This window comes from Calidris pugnax, unplaced genomic scaffold (genome assembly GCF_001431845.1).
Source record: "Calidris pugnax isolate Ruff unplaced genomic scaffold, ASM143184v1 scaffold32, whole genome shotgun sequence".
In the NCBI taxonomy this organism is placed as follows: domain Eukaryota; kingdom Metazoa; phylum Chordata; class Aves; order Charadriiformes; family Scolopacidae; genus Calidris; species Calidris pugnax.
In genome coordinates, this window is record NW_015090783.1 from 7,228,390 (window position 1) to 7,247,490 (window position 19,101).

A 19,101-nucleotide genomic window follows, 5' to 3' on the forward strand; every position below is an offset into this window, starting at 1 on the left:
TCCAGTGCTGCTGGGCATCCTGTAGCTCACACATCACGGGGTAAATCCCAGCCGAGAGGAGGGAGCCGGCAGGACGCGGGGAGAGCGGGCGCGGGGCGAGCAGCTGACCTCCCGCACAGGAAATCCCACCCCCGCCCGCCCCCCGCCCCGCCACGCTGATGTCAACCAGCCCTTAAGGTAGCGCGGAGCCTCCGCGGGGAGCGGCGCGGAGCCTCCGCGGGGAGGACGGGCCCTCCGGCGGCGGGGAGCGGCCCTCGAGGATGGGGGGGGGAGACACCCCGTTCTTCCTCCTCCTTCCCCCTCCCCTTACAACAACAAAACCCCCCCAAAACGCAAAGCTGTTTATGGAGCTCGGCGATAACGGGTCGTTAAAGCGCTCGGTTCCGCGGCGGCGCTGCCGCAGAGCCCCCCGCCGCACCCCGCCGGGCTCTGCGCGGAGCCGGGGGTCCCCCCCTTCCCGCCCAGGATCGGGGCCTGCAGTGGATCTGGACGCGGATGGTCCGCGGGTACCTCGGCGGATAAACCCCTGCCTTTTATTCTGCTCCACGGTACGGAGAGAACGGCTGCGCTCCGACAAATTAAGCTAAGATGAACGAGCGCAAATATAACCGAAACGACACTATGGTGTTCTTTCTAAACCCAGCCATTAGCATCAGGAGGCAGAAAGAAGAGGTAATTTAAGGTAACATCAGAAAGTTCACCGAATCCGCTTCCTAAAGAGCACCGTGTCAATAGCTCCTCTGTTCAGGCTCAGGGGGCACCCCCCCGCAGCAAACCCTCCTCCGGGAGGAAGGGGTCAAGGCCACCTGGAAGTTTAGAAATGAAGCCCGGGAGCTGCAGCTTGCTCCCTCTCTGCCTCCTGCTCTCTTCCTCAGCTAATCCCCATCTGCAGCTGCCAACAGGCAGATAAAGTAACTGCTGCAGGAGACAACAAAAGCCACATTTGCAGCTTCTGTTGGGTGTTCTTTAAGCTTGCCCTAGAAGGTACATACTCCAGCTCTGTTCTGAAAAGACATGATCATTGCCCATTTTGAGACTAGATGAGCCCCACAGTCCTTGAGGTATTAAGAACAGAACAAGTAAAACCCAACAAAAAAAGCAAGTAAGGATCCTCAACTTCGCAGTTTGCAAAAAAAAAAATTAGAGCATCAGCTTTAATATAAGCAAATCCAGCAAATTCCAGCCTGAAGGCATATGGTTATGTGAAAACTCAGCTTTTGCTAACAGCTGCCCCCTCCAAAAAAAAAAAAAAATAAAAAATTCTCTAGCCCTCTGAGAACAACTTTAAAATTACCAAGTTTTATCCAGAAGGGACTAAAGCCAGAAAGCAACTTCAAATGAACTCCAGACTTAGGTCTTTGAGGCAAGGGAGGGACAACATCTACTTAAGTTATTTTTGAATGCTTGGGGGGCACTGAATGTTTCCTATGCTTCACTACTCCTTGTCGTGCCAGCTTATTGAAATAAATGATTCTTAACATCCTTGTAACTAATCAAAAGGTCAACAACTTTACAGAGAACAAGACTCCGCATACTAATCCGAAAGCCTTCCGGCACACCTGCATTAGCATATTTAGTTGGATCAAAAGTCTACTTTGGAAGCAAATCTCCCGATCGCCATCACTTACCTCAGTTCAGTGCATATCACTGAGCAGGCTCAAAGCAGTGACTGGATTCCTTTTCAATAAAACCAAGCTGGAAGATACATTTCAGGAGCACACCTGGGTCAGGAGTTAGTTTAGCACCACTTGCATGACATCAGCAGGGACTTTATCACTCCATCCTTTCAAACCCTTTCCTCCTTCCCACTCGAGCAACATTCTTGGTGAAAAACCCTGATTATTTGTCCACTGATATTTTTATTTTAAACTGGAAAGTGTATCATAAGAAACATTAGACTGTTTATGGAGCTTGGTTAGCATCCTGTAATGGAGAATAAGAGACTTACACAAATGCATTTCTTAGGGCTTGAGAAGTGGTAAAGAAGTTCCCAGTGACAGTCAGATCCACATTTTTAGTGTGGACATGCAAGTTTCCTTTCTAGGTGAGCGACAGAAGCGTCCTGTCAAGTTTCTAGCAGGAGCTAGGGAGTAATAAGCACAAGTTCATTTTAAGATACATATTTGGAGGTTGGTGATTTACTTAAATATCATTCTTTTTAAGGACAAAGCCTTTCTGGGACAGTAACATTCCTTGATGTGAATACAGGAGTTATTCTTCAGGAGACCATTCCTACTCTTGTTCTCTGCACCTCATTGCTTTCAGTTGTATTTTCCTATGAGGATTCTCACCTCTCTAGAAAGTCTGGTTCTCAAAGGCAGCTTTGCAAGTGAGGAGGGCTCAGCACTCCTGCTCCTTCCACCCTTCAGAATCATTTTCCCTTTATCACCCTGGCAGGCTAATGCTTCTCCACAGTCTGTAACAGCCCCATTAAGAGGCCTAATCTTTCAAGCCACTCCTGTTCTGAAGGCAGGTACTCAGCAGCAAGCAAATTTGCATTTTTTTTTTTAATCTCCCAGTGATGCAACACCTTTAGAGAGAGGGACACTAGAGATAATAGCGTGAGTACACAGTATCAGGGCACAAAGAATCATAGTTTTCACAGCAACAAAAAAGATGCATCTCCAAACCTCAACTGATCTTAAAAGACCATTGTGCAAGCCTGGTCTGCACTGCACAGTCATCCTTTGGATGAAGACACTTTTGCTGTGCAACAGTGCAGTCATGCAGAACCAGCGTTTCCAAAACAGGGCTGAGACATTCCATTTTACAAGGCTACAGCATTATGCAGAATTGCATTTTGAGATATTTCTTTTTTTCTGCTGCACATTATAGATTACCTATAAGAAAGCAGTAAGTTTCTGTAATTTGGTGTCCAACAGCTCCCACAGTTCACCTCATTTCCTTCCCGCTAATGTTCCAGTTCTTGAAAATGCTCTATTTCCAAGACAGCATAAAGCACTGCTGAGCAACATTCACTCTCACTATTAAAAGGCAAGTATATTTAAAGCCATGGGATGGCTTGACCGTTCAAACAGTAAGGATGTCTGAGGACAATTGGACTAAAGCAAAATAGGCATGTCTCAGCGCTGCTCTTCTGAACACCTTTATTTCAAGGACTGTAGTTTCTGGATTCACACTACCCTATTAGCATGCCAGAAGATTTTGGCAGCACTGAGGTAAACAGCAATGGCAGCATGAGTTGGGAAAAGATTTAATGACCACCCAAAGAACTAATACAGCTACAAAGAACAATCTAAAAATAATTTGGCAGAGTATAGCTAGTAATTGCATGTCTTTTTCCAAGATTTTACTTTGAGGTTCTACCCCAAAAGAGAAAGGGCCAACCACAGAAGCTGTGTTGGAGGCACATGCCAGGGTACCATTCTCAAAGCTGGTAAGATGAAAGGAAACTCTTGACAGAGCCAGTATCAAGAAATCTTGATTACCATGCAATTTTCATATCAAATCCTGTCACTAAAGTTAGCTGGAAATCTTAGCTACATGGTTAAGAAATTATTTTTTTTTTTTTGCACACTTGGAAGTACTGAAAATCCCTGGAATCTTTCATTGGTCACTGGACAATTTAGCTCCTAGCTCGTATTAGCTGCTGTCATTAAACACTGGCCAGAATAAATAATTCTACTTTTCTTACTGGATTTGCTTACTACAAAATAATGCATTTGCCACCCCATATAGTAATGGTGACCTGCAAACTGTTCAGGGTCACTGGCAGGACCCTGAAAGATCAGCAATTAGGTGTTTTGTGAAAGCTGGTTTTCCCTCAGCCTTGCAGTGCTGAGAACAGAGGACATCTGGATCACCACACCCCGCATGGTGCTGGCACAAGAAGTCCAAGCAAGGCCAGACAGTCCTGGGTGCAAGCCAGGCCTACTCAGTTACCCACTGGAACCTTAATATGACAACTTTCATTTAATCATTTATTTGTTACTAGATATATCAAATTATTACCTAATAATGACCTTTCAGTAGGCCAAACGGATATCCCACATCATTTTCTAGATTCTTCCAAAAGATATTTTCCATGAAATAGCATTTGCTTAGAACAGAACTTATGTAACGTGCATTTCCTAACTGCACTGATGTGGCACATCAAGTTACATTTGTTATGAGACTTCTATTACTTTATTTACAGACCGATTCCTAAACCATCCCCCACAAGGAACTACTTACATTAAAGTAGGCCTCTGAATAGTTTTGAAGATTCACCAACCATCCTGATTAAAACCATTAATAAAGTGTAATTCTCCACTGGGATGCAATATCACTCTAAATGATGCTGCTGAAACTCAGAAAGCCAACAGTGATTCACGTACCAGCAAACAAATTAAGATATTAAAACTGATAAGCACTATTTATATGAAGCAATGTAACTTTAATTATACCTGTTAGAATGGTCTTGAGAAATACCCTTCAAATGCAGAATGCAAAATATTCAGTCATTTTAATGTCCAATCTGTCTTTGTTGATGTTTACATGGCTATGATTGCTTTTATGCAAAAACAGCATTAGAAAACTAAATACTTTTAGCTACTTGAAATGAGTACAGCCAGCACAACATGAATAGGCAAGAACTAGTGACACCATTAGCTTCTCTGTTAACTCCAAAGTAAATTGCACATCTCGATACAACAGTTAATATCTACAATACAGTGAATCAGCTGATGTAAGTTTGTAGAGTGAAGACTGATAAACAACAATAAACAGCTTGTTGGAGAAGCAACTTTCTCCAGCTTGAAAGTTGAAAATAAGTTTGAGATACAAAGTTCATTAAATATTTGCAGTAGTCCATAAAATAAAAAGTTTTCTGTACATAACATCTAATCCAGATTTGTGCTAGCACCTGGTTTGTATTTAACATATCATTAAATTGGTTAAAAACATAACAGACAAACTGTATTTCACAAACCCCATTAAAAACTAAAAAAGTATTTCTACAAAGAATGTAGTGTAGGTTGCATTTTCACTAGAAGACCGTAGCAAATTTGTTACACACACAAGTTTTTCAAATATGAAGAGTGGTTAATGTCTAATGTGATAGAAGTGGACAAATGTATTCCATACTTAAATTTGCATATTGGAAAACTGCACCAGTGATCATAAATCTGATGCATAGCTGCAGATACTTATAACTATTCAACTTTTAAATGTAAGGTGTGTTTTTTGCTCCTGTTCTTGTCAGTTTTCACAGCTTCAAGAATTATTTCCTTACATAATTGCACAAGCTGCTTCCTTGAGGGAGCACCTTGTTTCCACATGAACTAGTCTGAGAAATCACTTACATGTACAATCCACTCTACAGCTGATTACTTCAAACTTTTTCTCATCAAGAAAAATAATTCTGATCTGTTGCAGTTTCTGTTATCTCCTCACTCTGAAAATGATACATTGTCAAAGATTTAGTTAAGGTTAGTGAAAGACCGGTTAATTCCTCTTAATTCTATTTTAAAGAGTAATTCTAGCTAAATCTAATTAAGAACACCTTTAAGTTAAATCCTAAATAAACCATCATAAAAGCAAAAATTAAAAAAAAATCCTTTATACACACCTCACTAAACTAGTCGAAGTTTACGCATAGACAAGACTTCAGCCATTTTAAGAACACTTTGAAATTAGTTCAGCTAATCAAAATTAAGACACTAGCTTGCCATAGACACCTTAGAAATACAGCTCGCAGGAAACAAGCTGGACCAGCCAGAACACACAGGTGTACTGGGAACAGAAGGGCATAAACGAGGACAGCTACAGCATCTTAACTGGGGAGAGGTTTGGGTTGATTTTAAATACCCACACCACTGTTAAGTACTCAGCCTTGAAAGCTGATGGCAATCTCTACAAGAGATTAAAAATAAAAAATAAAGGCAGTTTATCATGTTACATCTGCCACAATCTCCATTTCAACACAAATAGTTGCAATTCAATATTAATAAGGTTATTGAGTTGGGTTTTCTGAACTCTAAATCAGATAGTTTTTTCTTAAGAGAAAAGTTTCTAATAACATTAAACTTTTCCATTAAGTTATTTAAGGGAAGGCATTGAAAGATGCGGCAGCGTGAGGCAGAGCGTTTCTGTTGTGGAAGTCAGTCCAGCAGATTGAGAAGCCATGAAGCACCGCATCCACCTTCTGGATCTGACTGACACTCAAACTGGGAAATCCATACTCCCATACTGGTACGGCTGGCCTCAGGCTGCAGGTCACGGGCAGGGAAGTACTGCTCAGGCTGCAGGTGCTTCCTGAACCAAATACTTCCCCACACCTGTACACAGAGCACCAAATGACAACAGAGATGATGTATCTGCAAACCTCAGCCCTCCTCCTCTCTTGCACAGCCCTATCACAGTTCTTTCCATAATGAAGATAAACATACAAATTAATCCCTTATTTTGCAATTAAATCATTCAAATTTTTAAAATAAGCAAGTTCCGAGACATTTAGTAACACAATTGAAAGAACTATTCAGACTTTGTCCTTTACATACAGGTATTTCTTCAGCATGTTTTATCAAAAATAATAAAAGATTCACAATAGTCTCATGTCTGCACAGTGTCGAGAAGAATTTTAATTTTCTAAGTTTTGGTATCACAGAAAACTTGTGTTTGACACAAGCTACCTTATTACACAGGGGAAAAAATAAATCAACATTTACAGTGTTAAAATACAGCAAATTGGGATATTTGCAATTTGTGAATGAGACATTTGGTATCACTAATACAAGCTTATTCCTGGAGGCAAAAAAACCCAATCTATTAGTGTAGCCTTCAAAGTAATTAACACAGGATTTAGAAAGATCCGTTTTTAATTCATTTTTATAATAAAAAACTTAAGTCTATTTTTAAAAAACATAATTACCTGTCAAGAAGATACTATTTTGATGCGTAACAAAATTTAACTATTTGTAAGTTAAATTAATCTTTCAGGTGTCCTCAGACACTCATCCATCCAGTTTTATGCACACAAAACCGTTAGTACCAACAAAAGCCGGGTTATTAACCCTGGCGATACAGCATCTTTCTGCACTTGAAGCAAGCAGAACTTACACAAATCGCAGATATAGCACCTAAAAATGCTTTACTAATCATATTGTAGTTAGCATTTTTACTAAAAATGGATTAAAACATCTTGAAAATGTTCACTTGTACCTTCTACAAGATTCAGCCATATTCTCAGCAATGCCAATACTGACGTTAGAAATGCTTAAAAAGACTTTATTCTCTTACCAGCTGCATTAACAAAACTACATTCTCCATTACTCTAGCCTACATTTAAAGCTGCTGGAGTTACCTTGCCTCACTAGGAGTAAGAGGAAGAAGCCGCTATTCAACTGCAGGTGTTAAAATAGCGTAAAATCCAATTTGTCTCTAGAATCCTAGAGACAAATTAAATCTCAACACACCCCCTACAAGATGCCGAAATTAAAGATATGGTGAATTTCAGTACTGTGTCTGAACAATGACTAAAAAAGTTTCTGCACTATCCATTTTTCCTATGACACAATACCTTCAAACTGGGTCAGATATTTAAATCACACTGAAGTTATTGCCATTTTAGAAATGAATATAAAGCAATTGACAAATTTTAGTAGTTGCCCACAAACTCAGAAAGGATTGTTTTGTGAAAGGACTATTGCCATTTTTGAGCCAAGTTATAATTTTAAGATTGTCTATTGCCTGATGAGACAGGTTGAATTCTATCATCTTAATAACCCTGTGAACAGCGAGGATGGGGGGGAAGCATGAACTCCTGGTGACCTTGGCAGGGGGGACAAGACGATACAACATCAGCTAAAACTCTAGAATACTCAGTATACAGTAAGCTACAAAAACATTTCAAGAACATTTCTTGGTTTTCTATGTTACATATAGGAAAGTTAATCATTAGAATGACTTCAACAAAAAAAGGCTTTATTTCACTGAAATCAATTTTAAAAATACTTACTGCTTTTTAATTTGCAAAACAGCACACCTAAGGCTTCTGAAGCAACACTGACTAACCATCCTTTAGTTTAGAAGACTAAGACATTCTTCAGCCAAATGCTATCCAGAGAAATTATTTTACTGAGTGGTCCCTCATAACTTGGCTCTTGGAGATTGCAGACTTGCAATAAGGATGGTTGTAATCCATGAACTGTAAACATGGATCAGTTAACCTAAACAGGAATGGAAAGGTCTTGAAATCATTTAAGCATGCATGAATAAGCAAAGAGGGGAAGAACAGAAGGTAATAAAATTAAGCAGTTCTCAATATCTAAGATTATGACAAATTAAATCATCCAAGTGTTGCCTCCCCTCTTCTGTACAATGTTTGACAGTGAAATCAAACTCACCCATTTTGCTGCTTTCATCACTTTGCCCCTGCAGGCTAAAAATGCATTCCCAGTAAGAGTTCTTTAAATAAAAAGCAAATCCTTTAAATGAAAATTTAAATTTATTTTGAAATTTTTAAATGTCATTTCTATCAATTTAGACACACTGTTTGACATTATCAGATCAGAGAATTTACAGTGACTCACGGATAAAGATTTGGCTTTTACATTCAAATCTTAAGTACTTCAGAATAGCTTTGTCTTGTTGTTTCCAAACCAGAAACACTAAAGAGCATTTTATTTTGCCTTTCAACCATCTTTGTTAATTAACAGACTTTTGATATCTGCTGTATTTGAAGGGGAACATGCATAACACCAAAGGAATTACTATGTTTGAATGAAGTGAGTACCTTAATTACATTTCCAGATTTAAGACTAGTTCATTGTAGCATCAAAAGGCAGTGCTAAGTAGAAAGACAAGATTTTTTAAAAATATATTTTCCTCAGGTAGACTGCAGAGCCTGACCTAATTGGAAAGCCTCTTTATGAAGACAGCAAGTCTTGCTATCCAGTGTTAGCATCATACAGTCTGAAAGTTTAGCAAGCTTTGTACAGTTTTCATAATTATTTTGGAAACAATATTACAATATTACAGAATTCCATCGCTACCCTAACACTACCCCTGTATTAGTGGTTACCAATGAAATTCAATTCATATATCAGACTTTAAAATTGTGTTTATTTTATTGCTTACTATAGTTTATTTTCCTACTCTATAGCACTAACTTGAAACTGGATAAACATAAAACATTTGCAGGGAAGAGATTTGATCAATTTGCCCATTCTGGCAAGGAGAATGCTCCTTCAGCATGTACAACATAATCACCTGTTCCAAGGTGAGTGTCAGACCATGTCTCTCCAAGAGGGACAGCCTCCCACCATGCATCTTAAAAATTCAGAACCCCTCCAATTTGTAAAAACAATGCAAGCTCCAAAGCCCTGAAAAAAAAAAGGCTAATAATTTTAGAGTACAACTTTCATGATATGCTAACATGGGGAATCTCATAGTAAGGTACTCAAAGAGATAAGATTCCTTTGTACACACCTTAGAGTGTAAGAGGCTGCTACTGTCTTCAGCCAGCAAACAGCACGTCATGGAAGATCTGGGACCACAGCAACTACTTTGGCTAGAGTCAAGCATTTGTAATAGTAACAAATTAGGATGGGGGGGTTAGATTTTGTTTTGTAAGAGGAAAATACTTGCTCAAGTCTTCCGTAATACATTTTCTCCCCTGTCTTTATTTTCACTGTCTGGTGGAACATCATTAATAGCGTGCCAGGAATGCTCTATCGCTTGATTCCCGAAGTCTGCTGCGTTTCAAGAATCACAGGCACATTCCCTGCTCAGGAACACACAGCAGAAAAAGTATGAAAGGTCTGTTCTATTACAGTTTTAGAAGCTGTATAAGAAACACGTATATAATCTTAATCTTCCCTGTTGGTAAAGTCTGTTAACCTACTTAATCCACAGGTATGATGATATGTATCTCAACACCCAATGAAACAAGTATATTCATAAGCCTTTAAAGTATATAGAAAACTCAGTTCTGTCCTCTGATGCTGTTTTCAAGTTTGTTTTATTCACTCTTTTGGATGACTATAAATAAGTGTTTCCACTATGGAAAAGAAAGTTAGCACAGTACATTTTCATGATCGGGGAATGGATTTTCTGAAGACATCTTCAAAAGGGCAAAAGCTTAGAAAAAACAACCCGAACGTTGAATTCAGTTCCTTATAAAGTCCCTTGTAAAAATTAATAAAAAAAAGAAAAAAGAACAAGAAAGAAACAAACAAGTAAAGGAAAAACTGCAAGGCCCAAGATGATTTATTGCTTTTCTTCAGTTTTTTCCTTGGTCTCTTTCTTCTCAGATTCTTTGCTCTCTTCCTTTACAGAAAGCTCTTCTAGTTTTTCAGCAACTTTATCAGCACTATCATTTTTGTCTGTGCCTGCTAAGAGATTGATTAGGGAAAAAAGGTTACATACAGGCAGTAACGGATTTCCCTGTTACAGGAGAAAGAGTAGAAAAGTGGAAGGTGAGGGGTGTGGGGGGAGGCAGCTGGAACTTAAAATAAGAGCAAAAGTAAAGAAATTTTTCACCAAGCACTGGAACGATTCATTCAATTTCTTTTGCTTTGCTAATTACCTCAGATGTCAGAATTCAAGAAATACCACTTGCATGTTTTAATCACTAAATGAGGGCCTAACCCTAGTGACTGAGAAACACACAACATTTGGTCAGCTTTGCTGATACCAGTAGCAGACTCCATACAGCGTCCACTCAAATAAGCATCCCTAGCTTCTTGCCTATCTTAACTGAAAAAACAACTTAACTGAAAAAAACAGTTTGAAACTGGGGAATAGGAAGTTCTTGAGACTGAAAAAACCTGATCTAAATATCTTTAAGAGCCCTGACCACAGACCATCTGTACTTTAGAAAGAAAGATGGAAGTTTTTACATGGTAAGATGACTTGTCACACAGGCAATTCTGGGAGGCAGTGCTTTAATCTATTAAATAAGAAATCTGTGAAGAAATGCTACAACTTCATACATGTTAAAAGCTATAAAAAAAAGTATTCTACTTGCATGACTATATATTTGTGGAATTTGGGAAGAGGAACTGGAAGGAGGAAATATCACGGTGGTTGCAGTGTTCACAGTTCATTTGTGTACTATAAACCCAAAATGCTTCTTCAGTAGCCTTTCTAAAAAAAGCAGTGTCCCACCAGCCATTGTAACAGCCTTCTACAAGAAAGAAGGCAATTGTCACTTCCGTGAATTATTGCTCTCGCAGACTGAAAAAGTACCTGAACTGAAGACTGCAGTTCAGCACAGAGTGAGTCTGCTGAAACACTGGGATACCCCCGGGGGCTACAACCACACAAACAGTCAGAGAAAGGGGCTACACTTTGACTCTTAACCTTACCTTTCTTTGCTCTCTTGTCTACTTCATTCCTGCATTCTTCAAATTTTGCCTTGAATTTCTGTGCATCTGTTTCAGTAAAGATAGAATATTTTTTTCATTAGTTTTACCTCCTTGCAACACTAAAAACTTCCAATCTCAAGGAAAGATACCTGAGAAGTTTCATAAACAAAACTTGTAGGTGCTTATAAGATAAACTAATTTAAAAATCACACAAGATGCTATGCAAAATTCTTGAATCATATCTTTGTGCAGAAGCAGTTTTATTTTCTTTAACAAGTCCATTAAAGTGGCTTATTCTGGAAATTACTTAAAACAATGCCAGAAGGAGTTGTTTTCTAGTTATTGCAAACCCCAACTGTCCCTAGCCTACAGGAATAGGAACATGTCATCTGAGACCATCAATGTAACTGTGTGGAAAATACTGAATATTAGCTTTGAACTTCCATCCTTGTAAGCTACATTATACCCTAAAAGACCTCCACATTCTTACTGTAACTTGGGGTTCTTGGCATCAAGAACAGAAGATAAAGCTTGTTTCTTTAGTACAGAATTTAGATTCAATACCCAAAGGCCTGGACTGAACTACTCCCAACTACAATAGCTAAGGAAGCACAACATTCATTATGCTTTGGTCTAAGCCACTATTTGATTTAACAGTCATTCTAAGCAGCTGATCAAGTTACAATAATGTTTCTACAAAAGTAATAAAAGCAACAAGACACAAAAGCAGACCAGCAAGGTACTTTCTAACAGCAGAACTATAAGGAGGTAACTGAGTACACCAACTTGGTCCGACTGACCACAGGAGGTCACTGTTGCCCACAGGAATTCAGAAGCCACTATAAAACTCGTCCAGGAAGTATTTCTATTGATTCCTTTTCAAGCATCTCAAAAAAAAAAGATATTTGAATGGCATGCCTCTGTCTGTTCACCTGTCATCTGCTTAGTCAGTACCACAAAGGGTAAGCAGGCAAAAAGGACTGCTCCCTCAAAACAAATTTCTCAGTAACCTGAACCACCTCTACCAGAAAGAGGGAAAGACTTTTCAAAGATGAGCAAATTGTTACCAAACCCCTTTTATTTCATATTTGATTAAGAAAGAAGTAAGTATTAAGCAGGTGGATCAGAAAGATTTATTTGACTAAACAATATGATGTTGGAGATTTGAGGACAAGGAAGCAAGAAGATACACAAAGGTCCTCCCAGATGTAGGCAAATCCATCTAGTTTTAAAATATACAGCCACTTTATTAGCTATCTAGCATGTCGGGAGAAGAGGTGGCTAACACACCAGTGTGGCAAATGGTAAAGCAGGAAGCACAAGACAATTTTTCCTCTCTCACTTTGCTTCTTTTTTTCAAGGAAAAAAACCCCACTTTGGTTTAATCCTAAGGAGTTGGGAAAGCTACACTGTCCTTCAGCCCTGATCCGTATGTAACTACAGACCCACTTTCTGTTGTGGTAACCAGTGTAGTCATCCAGAAAAACCCACCAACTAGTATGACAGTTGGGCCTGACTAGCACTTTCACTGAGTGTTCCATTTAATCAAAACAAAGAAAATACTAGATAATTCATTAAAAAAATATTAAAAAATATTAAAAAGATGTTCTGCTAATATAGGTGGACCAGAAATCTCAGGTCAGTTATTTCCTTATTTCTACTGCAAAAATGTAATCTTAACTACAACTGAGCACCTGCGATAACTGCCTGCAAGCTGAATGTATTAATCTCTACCCCTAGAGACTCTACCCCTAAAACTAGAGACCTAATTATTACACTGTTTGTCAACACATATGGTTAAGCGATTAACTGACTTCTCTCAGTTAAAGCAGTAATTAGCTAAGACTACCATGCGGTGGTAAGACACGGTGTATCTACAACAGTGGTTTACGGGAGTGTTTAGACATGCAGTGTAACACAACAGTTTAACAACAACAACAACAGTTTAAAACAACAGTGTACAATCCAGGTAAGTTCACTCACTCTCTGCGTTTAAAAATCGGATTGCCAGAAGTTCAGGCTTGGGGCTTTCATCTGCAAAGTCAGCGTGTGTGTTCCAGACCCATGCCCTGTCGCTCCCAGCATTAGGCTTCAGCTCCATTAAGGGTGTGACTGAAAAGAAAGCATTTAGAAGATGTACACAGCACAATAGTAAATATTTTCCACACCAGCCTCCATAAATCTTATCAACAACTGACTGCAATGGTTATATGAAGCATTTTACACAAAATTACTTTTGTTTAAACAGAAGACAATGGTGCCTGTATATAGTTTTCCTTACATCCTCAAATAAAATGATGCCAGACCTCTGCCATGTAAAAGAATGCTAGATTCCTTATTGCTAAGAAATTGAGACTTGGATTAGATTCTTGTTAAAACAGATGATTCAATACTAAGAGAGATGCAGTCACCAAGCACAGCTCTGAAGAGCAGTCAAATGGTTTAGCAGGAAAAGGCATCCAGACAAACTGCATTCTGTCCTCTTTTGTACACTGAAAATACTACACATCACAAAAAAAAAAGTTTTAAAGCAGCATTATTCCTACAATTAGGCATCAAATCAGGTTCATTTCTCTCCCATCAGTTTAAAGCTCCATTACAAGATACTACAGAATTCTGACGTGCCACAAGGTGTGCACAGCATGTTTTCAATCCAATGGTTCCTCCTCAGTAACAGAGCCCTTTCCCTCCAAGACACAACAATTACTTCACCTGACTGATTGGAGAAGTTGAAATGTTACTTCTCACACTAAGACTTTTCATATTGCACATACAAGAAGTTTAAGCAGGTTTTTTTTTTCCCCGACCCCTGGATCCTTTGTTCAGTTTGGGAGAAATCTGAAGAGTCTACTCACTTTCTTGCATTTTTTTTTTTAAATTTAGAGATCAAATTACACTTTCTTTCATGTGAGGTTTTGCAGTCTTTCCGTCTGCCTGTGAGTCAGCATAAATTCAATAAGAAATTTAACAATGAAAGCAGGTTTCCCAGGAATAAAAAAACCACATGAACACTACGAATTTATCAATTCTGCTTTGCATACATGCAGTATTTATTTTCCTAAACAAAAGGTTTATTCTTATTGGTTGGTGACTACACTGCTTTCATATTTGCCATTTCACTTACTAAACAGGAACACCTGTGTCCCCTAACCATCTGACTTTCTGAAAAGATCTACCCAAAGAAAACAAGCATTATTGCTTCTGATTTCAAATTTATATTAAGCTACTTCAAACAAGTTATTTCAAGTTATCCAAATGTAGTTCAACTCCACAGAACAGTATATACTCTTCATATAAAAACCCAAGTATTACCAAAGCAAGTAACAAAGCATTACCAAATTAGTCTACTTGTTGATAGTTATATTGACTTTCAAGTCTGTCTTGCTCTTTCATGTTTGTTTTTATTCAAAGAGGCTCAAAGGAACAAACCTCTCCTGCTCTATCAGCTCTCAATACATTCTTTTCGAATGAGTTAGCTGAATATACCACGTTCGTTTCAGCTTATTTCACAAGCAGAGAAAGGCAGCCACAGATTAGTTTAGCACCTCAGTGTCCATTTTCTGATGGTTAAGCAACTGCTTCTACCAATTCAAACATTTACCTCAAAGCAGAAAATTATTACATGATTGTTTATTGCTCATTCTTTTGTGAGAACAAGCTGGTATACATTAGTTTCTTATACTAAACAATATTAAGGCCTACATTTTCTACACTTAAACATCACACTAGGAGCAACCACATAATGTCTGTCTAGCCCAGTTAAATTTTCAAGTGTCTTTAGAACACTATCAGAGTCTGAAGAAAACAACCAACTTTAGGAGTCAATCACCAAAACCAACCACAGCTTCTTTCCATTCATAAAAATAAGCACTCATTGTTTTTGATGCTCTGCACACAAGGCTACAAGCAAGAGACAACTACATTTACAGTCTAATATAAATCTGATGCCTGTTTAAAGATTCCCTGGTAGCTACTAAAAAGCCACAGAGCTCTTAATCTACAGTGTACAATTCTACAAGCTTATTTTTAAAAAACAAAACTAAGAAGTATAGCAACATGTAACATACTATAATGGTTTGCACAGATTTTTAGGGTTTTATCCCTCCTCATGAGGAGACGAATTGTTCCCTTCTCCTTGTGTTTCAGGAGTTTTACATCACCAGTTCCTCGTTCTTTCCATTCTGGAAGGTCATTCTCAGATGCAAATCGGAACAGCTTTGCTCGCCTTGAAGAAAAGAGAATTTAAAAAGTTAATCTGCGTGTAGAAACATTAATCGAAACAGCAGTTGATCGAACTCTACAGCTGGCTTTTTTTTGTTTTTAAACCACATACAAGAAACAAAACAATTCCCTTTGTAAGGTTTCCTGTTCTGCTTCAGCATACAAGTTTAGAAAATTTAATACGTTTTAAACCACATACAAGAAAGAAAACAATTCCTTTTGTAAGGAATGTTCTACTTCAGCATACAAGTTTAGAAAATTTAATACCAAACTACTAGGAATTATGTAATTGCTATTCAATAATAACTAAAATTCAGTAAGTTCTGGACACACTTTTGGGGGATGATAAACTATTTGGTATAGGCAACCCTTTAAATTAAGGAATTAGGGTAACAAAATTAAACAGGTTTTGCTATAGAGTTCTTACATATATTATAAATACCACTGCTACCTCTAACCAACAGTATTTATTACTTCAAGAAATTGAGAAGCTTGAGGCTAAGTCAAGAGTCTTGTATAATTCTAAGCCCAATATTTGATCAACTGTTAACAAAAGACCTCACCCTTTAGAGTCACTCATTTCCTCTTAACTCCAAAAACCTAGTTGTGGCTATTCTCAAATCAGGAATAAAGGAAGCTTAGTGCTGCACTGCAGTGCAACATACCTGCTTCAGCACATCACTGTTTAATCTTCCAAGATGCCAGAGTGCCAAAAGAGAAACAGGAATAGTTTGGGACATTAGTCAAAACTGACCCAAGAGACAGTCTGAGCTCTGCCAGTGAGGAGTTTAAGACACTACTATAGGAAAGGAAGCACCTGCTCACACTACAGGATATATACTAAAATATACTTTTCTAGAAAAGAGCCAGGGATAGGCACTTGTAATAAGCCAGGTCCTTCAAGAGAAGGTGTAAGATATTGGAGCAAGCTACTCTAACAGATGCTCTGATGCACATGAACCACTTTATTCCAAAGCAAGTCTGTCCTTCCAAGTCCAGCTGGCATTCAGTAAGCTCCCGTAAGTTCAGCTGTAAGAGCAACCAGCATTCAAAAAAAGGATTCCTTTCCTCCTTCACCCCTTTGTAGACATAAAAATGGACCTACACAGCACTGGAACTTACACTTTGTAAGTAATAATTTGCTTCTTCAGGCAGATCATACATCTTAAGCAAGCTGTCCTGGTTTGACAATAAGCTCAATCTAAGGTTACAACTACCTTTAAGGCAACAGAAAGGTACTGCCACAAAAGCCCCAATACTTTACTGCATCTATTGCTTTTATTGTTTCAGTATATCATACATCACCCTTTACAGCTGGGGATGCACAGCAGCAACATTATGTATGCCTCTTTCTCCCCCCCAGGATACTTGTTTTATACTGTGATCACACAATTTCAAACCTCTAATTACTATCCAAGCTAATGTTTTATTTTAGGCTAAACAATACCAAAGCCAGATTCATAATATCAGCCCCCTTCTATTGTTCCAGACTTCAGAGTTTCTTGGGGCATTATTACCAATCATGCCCCCATTCAATCTCTGCCACCACAGTGAATACCAGCCAACTTAGACTACCACTTCATACACAGAGATTCCTAACAAGTTATCCAACTTTTTATAAACACATTCAAGTTTACCCTTAATAAACATTTAGATAATATACAGAAATATTCTACTTACATCTTAAAAAGTTCTTCCTCATCCTCTTCCAGAGTTTTTATTTCTTGCTCAGGAAGAGAAACTATGGGCTCAAACTGAGGATCATGGTTAGAATCATCTGCATTTTCAGTAGAAGTATCATGCTCCTCATGTGCTTCCTAGAGAGAAAAAAATAATAAATATAAAAAACCCACAAAACTCACTACGCGTTTAAAATCTGAAGTACTCGTGTCTGTGCCTAAAATGAAAACACATCCATTCATCAATTAAATATCAATTAAATCTTAGTAACTGAAATACCCTGTAACAGTAAAGAACAATTATAGCTAGAAACAAATGGCTTTAAAATTAACACATTAAGAAGGAAAAAAAATAATAGTGCTCTTGCAGTGCTAGATGTTTTAGTTTTACCACTTGTTAATTGTGCAGAGGCTTGGCCTTGGAGCAATAGCTATTGGTTATGGAAAATAATTTCTTCAACTATTTTTCCTACATAATGTCTTTTATGCCACTAAAGCACTACTATTTCTTAGTGGTTAAGGACCTGACATTAAGGGGGGGGGGGGAATCAAAAAACACACCACAGTAACCACCCAACCCAGCTTAAGGGACAGATTACATCCCTAAATTCATTAGTCTAGTCTTATGTATGAGAATCATCCACAATCAAAGGTATTTTTCAAGCACAGTTGCAACACTTATGAAACAATTTAAGTTTTTTGTTTTAAGACTCTTTGGGGAGCTTTAGGTTACAGGTAAATAGCCAAAATACTACTACTTATTGAGTTATTTAGGAATCTCGCATAACATTCATTAAGCTTAAGAATTGTTTTTAGTATGTGACAAGTAAGTAAATGTTAAACGTCTCTAATACTTCATACATATGCACTGCTAAGCAGCATTTAGTAGAGAAGCCTAGAAGGGAGATTCATCTGCAAGTTTAATGAGGTCACAAAGAGCTATCTCGGGTCAAAGGAACTGACCTGAGAAACGGGGGGGGAAGGAGGGGAGGACGGGGAAGGAATTTATTGTTGTTTGAATAACGGAGAAAGGAAAAACAGTCTATACATTTAAGACTTAAATATTACTTTCACTTTATAGATAGAAGACTCCACTCCTACAGACTACTTAGAATATCCTTTGCAGAGCAGGTACACACCAACGAAGCCGTCTGTTTCTACTAAATAGTTAAAAAAAAGACAGGGTTCGAGGGGGAATTAGGTAAGAAACGTTGCAAAATAAATTGTGGTTATGTCAACAACATCACATTAACTAGCATTAGTTTTATGTCCCCATTATTCCAACACATCAGAAAAAATCGAGAAGTACATTAAGTCACATCTGTTTTCAAGGAACAGGAAACGAAACGTTGGCCAAAGTTTTATATATCGTCTCCTCCAGTAACAAGCAGCACATCCCGTATCTTATCGTCCGTTCTGCTTCTGACCAATTAATTACAGAAGCCGTAAGAAACGCAGAGTTCACAATAGCCGCAGGCAGGAGAAAGCAGACGCCGTTATCACGATATACGCCCGCGACACAGAGCACGTGGAGCTCTCCTCCCGCCGGGCCGTGGCACGACGGGCTCGGCCAGCCGGGCTGGGGGAAGGGCGGGAAAGCGGAGAAGAAAGGAGGGAAGCGGGGACCGGGATCGCCGGGGATCGCCAGAGTGGCAGCCGGCGCCGCGGCGCCCGCAGGAGGCTCCGGCCTCCTCAGGCCAGGGAAGGGAGGCCGCGGGCCGCCTCGGCCTGGCCCAGGGACAGGCCCCGACAGCCACACGTGCCCTAGTCGCCTCAAACGGCCGGGCGCCTCCGGCCCCACCGCGCCTGGCCCTCCGACAAGGCCCGCGGCTTCTCCACCACGGTACCGGGCCTCACCTGACCGCGGGCCCCCCCCCCGCCTCAGCCCGGCC

General features: G+C 39.1%; 1 protein-coding gene across 1 annotated transcript in view; it reads right to left on the minus strand.

Annotated features, from left to right (window-relative positions):
• Positions 1-6,557: 6,557 nt before the first annotated feature.
• Positions 6,558-19,101, minus strand: part of RANBP1 (RAN binding protein 1) — a 13,127-nt gene continuing 583 nt past the window's right edge. Inside the window, exons 3-7 of the mRNA XM_014961086.1 lie at positions 17,211-17,347; positions 15,377-15,534; positions 13,293-13,421; positions 11,310-11,375; positions 6,558-10,334 (exon numbers count right to left, since the gene is read on the minus strand). Coding sequence (XP_014816572.1) covers positions 10,210-10,334; positions 11,310-11,375; positions 13,293-13,421; positions 15,377-15,534; positions 17,211-17,347 — 615 coding nt within the window. The 3' untranslated portion in view covers positions 6,558-10,209. The remainder of the gene's footprint in view (positions 10,335-11,309; positions 11,376-13,292; positions 13,422-15,376; positions 15,535-17,210; positions 17,348-19,101) is intronic.